General features: G+C 27.9%; 1 protein-coding gene across 1 annotated transcript in view; it reads right to left on the bottom strand.

The window, feature by feature from the left end:
- The window catches only part of LOC142324695 (uncharacterized), a 130,685-nt gene that overhangs the window by 12,665 nt on the left and 105,479 nt on the right, over positions 1 to 12,541 (bottom strand). The window contains exons 6-7 of the mRNA XM_075365597.1: positions 7,135 to 7,273; positions 3,770 to 3,911 (exon numbers count right to left, since the gene is read on the bottom strand). Of these exons, the coding sequence (XP_075221712.1) occupies positions 3,770 to 3,911; positions 7,135 to 7,273 (281 nt within the window). The remainder of the gene's footprint in view (positions 1 to 3,769; positions 3,912 to 7,134; positions 7,274 to 12,541) is intronic.

Below are 12,541 nucleotides of genomic sequence, written 5' to 3'. Positions count from 1 at the left end.
ATTACAAGATAACAAAAAATTGAATACCATAAAACAATTAGCCTAAATTACACAAGCCTGCAATGGTTGTGTGATTTTTAGTTTCTGATAATTGATTCTTATGTATCTATTAGCGCTGAATCCAAAAATAATCTTTTATTTCCTTCACGTCAGGATTTTTCATAATTCATAATTTGTAGAAAGTTGAAAAATTGCAAAAATGTGATACAGTAAAACGGATAAAACATTTTTTTATAATAAATTAATAAAATACATCACTCAGATTTTCAGGAAAATACTTAAGTGAATTTACAGGAGTGAACCTTCAATCTCATGGAACAGGCTAAATTTTCGTACTTCTGCAGTATGTCCTCAACGATTGATTTAAAGTTCAGATCCTTCTTATGGTCCAGAAACCTTGTTACTATACCTTTAAAGAATCCCCAGGCTACTTTTCCTATAATGTCATGACCAGTAAAGACACCCTCTTTTACTTTTGTGGTTGATAAGACTAGAAACCTGTCAAGAGTTAAAACATTTATCCACATTTGGTAAGACTGACAAATTGCTTCAAGTCTAACTTGATAAGCAGAGGTGAAATTTATTCTATGAGAGCTTTACGAAGCACATTTTTGGTTTCAGATTCTAATGAAGCTCTTTTTGGCCAATCTTTCCTTATGCAATGATTTTCTTTGTCTGCTATCCCACTTATATAAAAAGCAAGAAAATTTAGTGTATCGTCCCTTGCTATCCTAGGAGCATAGATATTATTTTGAGATCACCACATGTAATCCACTGATTGTCATATTAAATTTTATCAAGAATGTAAGCTTCTGGTCCCTGTTTGGGTGCCATTTCATAAACTTCTTTACGATACCAAATTAAAATTTTTCACAAAAATAAAATTTTTTAAAGAATTTGTTTAAAAAAAAATGAATTTGCAAAACAATGTACTAAGACTATGCTGCTTGATAAGTTTATATCCTAAGATAATAAAATACATATATATATATAAATAAATACATATATCCTAACATAAAATCAGTACAGTAACTTAAAACATCAAAAAATGTTACTAACAGCAATGAATAATTATTTATTCGTTATGAAACAAACTATTTATATATATAAAAAAAAATAAAAAATAGAAAATAATAAATTCATAAAAAGAACATATAAAACAAACTCTTTTGTTTAGTGGATATTTGACTCAGAAGAATAATAAGGAACTTGTAGAGTTCCTTATCTACTTGAACTTTGATATTTGCATATCAGAATTTCACAATCATCTTATTAATACAAATACTAATATGGAATTAGCCAATCCAAAATTAATTCTAGTTATAATTTTGAAAATAATTTATCATTATAACAAAAGTAACTATCGGCAATTAAGTAACTATTACAGAAAGTAAAAGGAACTATCGGCAATTAAGAAATGCTATAAACAGGAAGTGCAAAGTGGCAAAAGAAGAGTGGATTAAAGAAAAGTGTTCAGAAGTGGAAAGAGAAATGAACATTGGTAAAATAGACGGAGCACACAGGAAAATTAAGGAAAGTTTTGGGGTACATAAATTAAAATCTAATAATGTGTTAAACAAAGATGGTACACAGATATATAATACGAAAGGTAAAGTCGATAGATGGGTGGAATATATTGAAGAGTTATACCGTAGAAATGAATTAGAAAATGCTGTTATAGAGGAAGAACAGGAAGTTGAGGAGGATGAAATGGGAGAAACAATACTGAGATCTGAATTTAAGAGAGCATTAAAAGAAAGGGCAGAAAGGCTCCTGGAATAGGAGGAATACCTGTAGAATTACTGCGCAGTGCAGGTGAGAAAGCGATTGATAGATTATACAAACTGGTGTGTAATATTTATGAAAAAGGGGTATTTTCGTCAGACTTCAAAAAAAAATGTTATAGTAATGATACCAAAGAAAGCAGGGGCAGATAAATGTGAAGAATACAGAACACTTGGTTTAACTAGTCATGCATCAAAAATCTTAACTAGAATTCTATACAGAAGAATTGAGAGGAGAGTGGAGGAAGTGTTAGGAGAAGACCGATTTGGTTTCAGGAAAAGTATAGGGACAAGGGAAGCAATTTTAGGCCTCAGATTAATAGTAGAAGGAAGATTAAAGAAAAACAAACCGACATACTTGGCGTTTATAGACCTAGAAAAGGCATTCGATAACGTAGACTGGAATAAAATGTTCAGAATTTTAAAAAAATTAGGGTTCAAGTACAGAGATAGAAGAACAATTGCAACATGTACAGGAACCAAGCAGCAACAGTAACAATTGAAGAACATAAGAAAGAAGCAGTAATAAGAAAGGGAGTCTGACAAGCTGACAAGGATGTTCCCTATCACAGTTACTTTTTAATCTTTGCATGGAACTAGCAGTTAATGATGTTAAAGAACAATTTAGATTCGGAGTAACAGTACAAGGTGAAAAGATAAATATGCTATGATTTGCTGATGATATGGTAATTCTAGCCGAGAATAAAAAGGATTTAGAAGAAACAATGAACGGCATAGATGAAGTCCTACGCAAGAACTATCGCATGAAAATAAACAAGAACAAAACAAAAGTAATGAAATGTAGTAGAAATAACAAAGATGGACCACTGAATGTGAAAATAGGAGGAGAAAAGATTACGGAGGTAGAAGAATTTTGTTATTTGGGAAGTAGAATTACTAAAGATGGACGAAGCAGGAGCGATATAAAATGCCGAATAGCACAAGCGAAACGAGCCTTCAGTAAGAAATATAATTTGTTTACATCAAAAATTAATTTAAATGTCAGGAAAAGATTTTTGAAAGTATATGTTTGGAGTTTCGCTTTATATGGAAGTGAAACTTGGACGATCGGAGTATCTGAGAAGAAAAGATTTGAAGCTTTTGAAATGCGGTGCTGTAGGAGAATGTTAAACATCAGATGGGTGGATAAAGTGACAAATGAGGAGGTATTGCGGCAAATAGATGAAGAAAGAAGCATTTGGAAAAATATAGTTAGAAGAAGAGACAGACTTATAGGCCACATACTAAGGCATCCTGGAATAGTCGCTTTAATATTGGAAGGACAGGTAGAAGAAAAAAATTGTGTAGGCAGGCCACGTTTGGAATATATAAAACAAATTGACAAATCACAACTGAGGATGCAAGATTCCACAAAAGTTCTCTCATGAAAAATTAAGGTAAGATATGGGAATAAAATTAAGGTAAGATTAAGGTAAGATATTAAGAACAGGCAATAATATAATTATAGAATTAAATAACAACGGAGGATGCAGAATCCCGTGAAAATTGATTTTGGGAAATTAATATGGGGTTTAATCTTATTTTACTTATCAATAAATCTGAAAGCAGGTTTATAACAAAATTTATGATTTAAGAGACACAAAATATTTCCAAAATAATATTTTCTCTTTTCATAAATTTACTTATGTAAATTTATTTATTTTTCTAATATATTTGTTTACTAAGTAGGTTTAAAAATTGATTTGTGTTAATTTCACCGATGTAATTTTTATAAATCAAAAATATAGAAAATTCATTAAAAAAAGATCTATAGTAAAATTACAATTTCTTTGAAAAGAGATCTACAGCAAAATTATGATTTCTTATAAGCGCTTTAACTCTTTTTTTTAACTTTTTACATTTTTTAACTCTTATCCTAGCTGATAAAAGATTAAATAATTCTGACTTCTACTTTTATTGATTACATCAATTCATAGATAAATATATTAAAAACGATTAACATATTGGCAGATAAATAGCCATACCCAAGCGGAACAGATTCTCTTGATGGATGAGATCTAATGTTTACGTCGACTTCAGGGAAGTACATATCTACATGATTACCAGCAGCAGCAGCAGCAGCAGCACCTGCAGCCGCTTTCCTCATACTGCGTGTTGTTCTCTGATCTAAAGAAAAAATATGTCAATCAACTTTACTTTTATTAATTATTTTACAAAACAGTCTATTAAAATAGATAAGACTCGAAACTATCAGTAAAAAATACACAAGAACATTGATGCCAATTCCAGTTATCTTTTTGTATAAATCAGAACATCCATATGTTTTCAGTTAGTGAAGTTCACTTAAAACTTAAGAACACCAGGAAGATCTGAATGATTCTTTAACCGCTATATGCGCTGTACTTTGAAGTAAAACAAATTTATACAGATAACTGCACCATCAAGTGGGCAGTACGGGTTAAAACTATTCCATTGAAATATTTTGAGTCACTGTCCCATTTTGTAAGAATATGACGCATGGTTCCCTGCAGATGAAGTTTAGAAAATTTCACTTTAAACAATTCTTCGTAGAAGGATTTTATAGCAGTCATGTTGTTATTTTCCATTTAACAAGTAAAAAATTTTGTACATTTTTTTTCTAATACAATGATATTTAAGTAAAAGTTTCATTCTAAGTCCGAAATTGAATATCAAACCCACAGGACATACATGAATTATTATAGTCTGTAAAAATATCCTTTTGTGAAGTACATTTCATTAATATAGGTAGGAAGGAGATTGTATAATATACACAAAGGATGGTCACTGTCAATACTTCTTCCGAATAAAAAAGTTGCCACTGCTGTTCATAAATATGGGAAAAAGTGATAATTCACTTTTCCAGGACAGATTGGTTCCAGGTTTGGTTCTTTTGACCAGGTTCGGTCAGAGGAAAGGGAACAATGAACCCAGAAATTAGAGATATTTTAGTCTCTAATCTGAGACTGAAAAACTATGTACTTTTATTAAAATGTTTATATTGCGTTTGCACCTTTTTATCCCACGATACAAAATTTCATGTAATTTTTCCATTTTGACTCTATTTGTGTGTACAAATTTGTTTAAAAAATGATATGAATATAGAATTTGTTAAAAAAAATTATATAAGCCATTTTATTATTAGACAACGGGAAATAAAATATAAGTTAAAAATTAAATATTATATTTATGAATTTAAAGTAATTATAATTATTTAAAATTTACATATTTTTATTACTTTTTTTGTATCTTAAAAATTTCTTTGTAAAGAAGTTGTTATATTTTTGTTTGACAGGTAAAAATGAAATATTTATTTTTAATTAAGTAAGTTAGTTCTTACACTATGAACTACCAGTTCTTTATAATGAATGTTCTTACTAGCTGTAATGAACAGTTTCTTTCTGAACTGCGAACACAAAATGTTTTCTTAGTATATGCAGCATCTAGAAAGTAGTTTAAATATGATCAATGAAGGGGAGGGGGGTCTCCTTACACCTCTCCTGAACAGCAGACGACTAAGGTAACAGATTCACACTGTACCGTTTATTATCTTTACTGTACCCCATTTAGTCTCTTTATTAAGCCAAGCTAAATGTTAGCTGTGAAATCTAAAGGTTAAAAAATTATTAAAGGACAAAATTGTGATAAACATTTAGGCTTAAAATTAGCAATACATTTTACTTAATTTTTTTTTTAATAAAGCAATTCTGATGAAATAAAACAGATTCCTTTGGTGATATTATTGCCATCTTGTTTCCTGACAAGCTAAAATATTAACAATGAACATAGTCCATTTAATTTCACTAATTTATACTTTAATTTTTTGTTTACAGTAATAACACACAACTTTAACTTAAAAGAAATACAATAAATAAACCTTAAAATTAAAAGATGCATAATAATAACAAAGCACTTCAAATTTATTTTGAGTACATAATCTTAAGTAATCCAACTATTATAATGTTTTATCAATAATAAATAAAACTGAAATATCACTCGCTGCTTACTTTTTAAAATTCTTCACTTTAGTGCTTTCATGTTGTGCACTCCTTCTTCAGATGTTTTGAAACTTAATAATTTAAAAAAGGAAGATCTGACTAAGAAGAAATAATTTTTTTTTAAATTCATTATTGCTAAACTAGAAATTTATAAACTTATTATAATGTACTTTTTATGTCAAGCTAATACTAGAAACTTTACAGAAACAGAGGAAGCATCATAAACCTTAAAAACTGTCAGTCTTAGAAATGAAACACCTAATTATTCAAATACAATGTGTTTATGCGGTTACTGATAATGCTAATTAATTTTACAAGGAAATGAATTTTCAATTCACTATAAAGAAATTGAATTATCATCCCCTTAATGATCTTTTACATAAATTAAAAAAAAAGTTTTATTAACATAGCATCATTATATGGCACGGAATTAAAATGATATCGTTCAACGAACATCTTTTTTTTTTTATTCAATATTTATAGGGAGCAGAACGATGTGTAATGCCAAAATTGAAATCGCAACACTCAGAAAAGTACCTTCATTTAATGTAGAAAGATTATTTACCACTAAAAAAACTAAGTTTTTCCTATGATTACTATAAAATAAGTCAAAAAGTTCAACACAAAAAAACTACATCTACCCTTCATTAATTATTTCCTAATATTTAATGCCACCAATGTCTCATATGTATGAAATTGAGCTATTTCCAAAGAATTTATATTCAATCTTAGATAATCAAAATATGAGATCAACATATATATATATATATATATATCTTCTGGAATTTCTACGAGTTTTTTCAATATTTTGGACTTGAAATGTGAATGTTGACATTCACAAAAAAAAAACTTGACATCTTTACTTTACCTTTATAGCTATATAATAGCAATTATATAGCTATAAAGTACTAATTATGTATCAAGTACTAATAATTTATTCCACCCCTTTAACATGCGACTATGGAGACTGGTTTGTAGCTACTACTGTAACTATTTTCCAGTTAAAATTGTTTTTAATTTGTATACGATTCATATCTATATGGAAACAGTTTTTCTCTATTATATAGTACACAAGATTTCATGGTGGAACATCCATACATTCATGTAGGTAGTTGGCATTTCAAACATTCAATTTTAATTAAGCTAAATTTAATTCTAGAGGTTTAATTAAACTAGTGTTAATTATATGGTATCATATATAAGTAACCTGATTTTCTTTAGTACCATACACTTTGCAATAATGGTTAACCGCAATGGAATATATGGTTTTGGTAACTATTTTCTTTTTAGTTAAAAAAAGCATCATATCCGTGCTATTTTACAAAAAAACAATACATATATTATAAGCACGTCTATTATTCTTTTAAACTTACCTCGAACAAACGAATCTATATTATCTTCAGATTGTGGTAAACCTTTATTTCGATTAATATCAGACACTACATCCATATTTGAACTGAGATCGCACAGACTGTAACTTCGTCGAAGATGGTTTACAATGCCACCACCACCCTGAAATTAAAAAACATATTTTAAATATTTACGTATAGATCAACTTTTTTTTATTTAAAATTCACAAAGGCAATAAATAGCCCAGCCAGGATTTCTTAACTAGAATTTTTTATCATAAAATTAATGAAGAAAATACCAAATATCAAAGGTAACATTTGAAATAAAAGAATTAAAAATTAAAACTTAAAATAATTATTTATGAACAATATCTAAAATTGTAGTGTACTTACATCAGCATTCTCGTTTAAAAAATCAACAAAGAACTACACTATGTTAATATAGTTTCTACAATTAATAAATTATAAATGAAATCAAACTAATTTATTGATCAGCATACAAAATTAACTCCATTTCTAAATATAGATGGAACAGATGGAACAACATGCTTCCAGATCTTTTCACAACCCCTACACAGTTCTTACACACATGTGTTGGTTTTGTTAACTATATCATTTTGCAGGCGATTCAGAAACCTAATTTTACTTTTTTTTTAAATTCAGCATCATAAATTTCATATGGTATGAGTATGTCGATTTACAGCTCTTCTGTGTTAAAGGTTAAATTTGTGTAACATATATTTTTGTCCTATTGCATGAACTTAAAATTCACAAAAAAAAATCAAATGTATTATTAAGACATCTAACATCAGTAAACGTGGAAGGCTATGAAGTATTCAGCTGCTATTTACGTTTAATCTGTTTTTAACCTCCACTCCCCTCCACCCATCACCACCACAACTTTCCCTTAATACTCTTGTAATCCCGGCAGACTAAGACCTTAGTTTAAATATGGTCAATCTTTTCAAAAAGGGTTTTTTATGTAGCAGCACCCATTTAGCAAATCATACAAACATCATAACCTCGTTAATGTTATAGTTTTGAATTTTCACATGTAACAAAAGTTTCAGTAACCTTTTTATCAATTGTAGATACATTAAAAGCTTATTACAAAAAAATTGTGTTGGCCAAAATTGAAATTTATACAATAAATACTCCATAAAATCTTTTGAAATTTGAATGATATCAAAATATATCTGATTAACCAAAGAAGTTTATGATTTCATACATAATTTAATTTTTCAATTTAACCCTTAATAGTAGGCAAATTTTGCAGTTGCAACATCAGTAAATACAGATGAAATGAAAATGTTACTAGTCACATGCTATGTGACTGTCTATTTTGTTTATAATATTTGTGTTTACAAACAGCACTTGTTTCCACGTATATGATTTTTCATGCTTTTATTATGTTTTCAGATGTAGTTTTGTATACAACAATGTTTTCTAGTGAGATTGGGAACACTAAATATGAAAATAAGAGTAGAAAATGATTCTCTCTCTCACTCTCTCTCTCTCTCTCAGTGTGTGTGTGTGTGTGTGTGTGTGCTTCAAAATAACTAACTTTTTTCTTGCAAGATTATGGGCTTAATCCACATTATTATTTTAATTTATACAAAATAAAAAACAATTTACAAATTATTATTGTTAATATTTTATATGGTCTTTTATGAGGAATTAGGTGTAAACCACGTACATCTTTGTTCTGTAAAAAAAAAGTTATATAAACATGAGAATTACATATTTTACACTGCTAAGTTCAAGTATGAAAACAATTTCCAGCATGTAGCAGATTGTAATCTATAGATAGAATAAGCAGTTATAAAATTATTAAGTTTAAATAACTGATGTAAATTTTTTAGCAAGATTATTACCCACTACATTTAAAAGATTGATACATTACATGACTCAATTACCCAATAATTTTTCTTTTCAATTTTGTATTGTTAAAATTTAAAGATTGTACTTATATATTTGGGTTATTACAGGCAAGCATTTTTTTTTATAGTTTTCTTAAGTCAAAATATTTTGCGCTGTAGCAGTAAAATTAAAAATAACATCTACAATTAACCTGCCCAATTATGGAGATTTTTTCAAGGTCAAACCTGTAAATGACTTTTGTCAAGCTGTATGACCGACATCATAATAAATCACCAAACACACATTCCATATTACATTATATCAAGAGATTGAAATTCAGATGTTAGGAGGAGTACCACACAAACTTTTATTTTCAGGTTGTTTTTCCAAACTCTTGACTGCTGAAATAAACCCACCGGGTTGCTCTAGTGGTGAACTCATCACAAATCACAGATTTCAAAATAGAGAGTTCTAAAATTCAAATCCTAGAAAATACAGATTTACATACTAGATGGTGGATACCGGTGTTCTTTGGTGGTTAGTTTTCAATTAACCACGCATCTCAGGAACAGTCAAACTGAGACTGTACAAGATTATAGTTCATTTACACATTCATACATATCTTCCTCTGAAGTAATACCTTATGGTGGTTCTGGAGACTAAACAGAAAAAGAGTGATTGTTGAAATAATGATTCGATAACAAACAACAAAGGCCTAAAATAATTTATAGCTATATAGTGATTTTTGTATTTTGGAATTATTCAAAAATACAAAAATTTACTGTATTATTTTTTAATGATTCTCACCAAATAAATACTCATTTTTTTGAGAGAGAGACAAATAGTTTAAATCAGGAAGTTTATTAGGGAATGGCATTTAAACAAAAAAAAAATCATAACAGTACTAGTTTATTTATCATTATTATCATTAAATAAATTTCTGCTACAACTAAAATGGTGAAAAAATACAATTCAATAAATAAAACAATGATGACTAACAAAAATGTAAAACTAAAACATATGAGCAAATGTTACATAAAGACAATTAAGCACAAAAACATTGACTAAACTAAAATACAAAAAAAAAATTAAAAATACTCGTACTCATATTTATACAAACACAAATCATATTAACACAAATTATATTAACACAAATCACAAGTTCAGACTAGTTCAAAATTCATTAATCTGTAGCTGAACTCTTTAATATTATCCAAATAAGTGCAACGTACCTAGTTATCCAAATCATTTTATTTAACAAAAACAATTCTCTACAAAAATCATCATGTAATCTTGTGTAAAAAAAAAAAACATGACAAACCCAGAACTCCAACCATAGCATAGTTATAGCTCCAAATAACTATAGCTATTTGTATTTAAAACTTATACAAATTATACTAACATATAATTGTATAAGTATTATACATTTCCTTCACAACCAAATAGTTTTTAAGAAAATTATTCATTAAACAAACTATTTTAAATAAAATCTTGAGATTTATTAAAACTATTGCTGCCATCATCTACAGTAAGACAGCAATGGTACCACAGTGAATAATGTGTGTTTTTTCATTAAGCAGAATAACAGACCCTAAAATCAAAATGCAGCAATTTTATTTTCTTAATACACATTTATTTTACACACAGATAGGAAATTTGTTGGGTAGTTATGAAAGAAAATAAACAGGTTTTATTTTAAAGAATGAGTGACAGAATTATCAAATTACTTCATAAGGCTGCTGCTTCATTAAACAACTATTTTATAAAAAAAAAATTTTGACTGGTAGTAAAATTCTTCTGTTTTTATCTAACTGCATAGATTACAAAAAGATGTCGAAAAATATTTAAAAGTCATAAGGCAGGTTATAAATTAACTGTCAAACTTATCACTGCATGTTAAAACACAGAAATAAATTCTTATTTCAGGACAGTCAGAAACATCTAACAAAATGAGATCTGAAAGTAAGTTCAGGCATTTCTGAAACGGTAACAATAACATAAATAACTATTTCTAAACAGAATATTCTTTATCTCAATATTAAGAAATGAATTTCTCATGAGATCTGTGTCTTCAGTAATAAAAAAATTACTACAAATTATTTACGATAAGCAACCACCACCTGATAATCAAAAGACACTAGCTTCCAAGTAATTATGAAAAAAACTGGAAAATAATTTTTGCGGAATCATGAATTCACATTATACAAATTGTACGACCAATATAATTTCATTTTTGTATTTTTTCCAATCCAAATAAAAATAAATTCTTTTAAATGACATTATAAGTAACAACGGTAACTGTAAAGCCATGCTTTAAAATATATTCTACTGTAGAAGAGAAAGGAACTGACAAAAGTTTTAATAACAGAAGCAGTACTTCAAACAAAACCATATTGAAACAAAAAATTATGACAATGAAAGACAGACTTATTATCAAATTTCCAGAAGGTGGCAAACAAAGTAAAATATAAATTCTGCTGAAGTTTATCAGTCTTGAAAATAGAGCCAGAATCCAAGTACAGAGTTCAAGAAATATATATTGTGACATATCATTATAAAATTGTAACAAACATTCTTTTTCTTTCTTACAACTAACATCATACTTACACAAAGAAAAAAGCTTAGTAAAGATTATCACAAGATCATACAATATAATCAGTCTTAATGTACAAAGAAGTATAGAAAACTTGAAAAAATAAAATTCTAAAGAAAAGCATATATCTTAATACAAGTGTCGATAATATAATAAATTTACAATAGGCAACTCTAATAACAAAAAACTAAACAAATAATTCTAATTATAAAATCATGATAAAAAAACTTACACCCGTAAAATATATTTAAATACTAGTCACAAATTTAGTAAAAAAATATCATGCAAAATTAAACATTAACATCTACAAAAAGCTAAATGTCATTTAACATGTTCCTGTGAAATATTACTCTATATGTATAGAAAAAAATTAATTTAATCGATATTAATATTTAACGCTTAGCCAATAGTTTCCAATTAGCTGAAAATTTCCAGCATTCATAACCAAAATAATTCTCTTTGAAATTAAACAGAAAACTCAAAACCTAAATGTATTTCCACAATTTTACTCCTTTTAACAATTTTAATAACCAGATTGAAATTAGTTCTTCTTTAACATAAAATTTAAAAACGTACAAATTGCAAATAAAATTACATATCTTAAGCAGCTAGTGCTCTGCAAAACTTTAAGGGTTTGTTTACTTAGAAGAAATTCTAATAAAAAATATTTTGTAAATCTTTTGTTAGGAAAAAACAATTAACTGTGCTTTGAAAGACATTGCTGGTTTCCCTATCAAGAGAATTTCTTGAAGAAACATCTTTGGGAAATAAAAATTACACTAAATTAAGGATAAAATGCCAATATTACTGATGCTACATAAAATCAATGTTTATTTTGGATGTATTCATTCCATTTGGCATCTTGTGGTTATGGTGACTAATACAATCATACTGATCAACACAGTTTAATGTATTTTATGTATTTGTTAGTGTATTTGTCAAAACTGTTAGATTTAAAATGTTTAAATTAAAACGCTA

Source organism: Lycorma delicatula, chromosome 5 (genome assembly GCF_047948215.1).
Source record: "Lycorma delicatula isolate Av1 chromosome 5, ASM4794821v1, whole genome shotgun sequence".
Classification (NCBI taxonomy): domain Eukaryota; kingdom Metazoa; phylum Arthropoda; class Insecta; order Hemiptera; family Fulgoridae; genus Lycorma; species Lycorma delicatula.
This window is presented reverse-complemented; position numbering and strand designations above follow the sequence as displayed.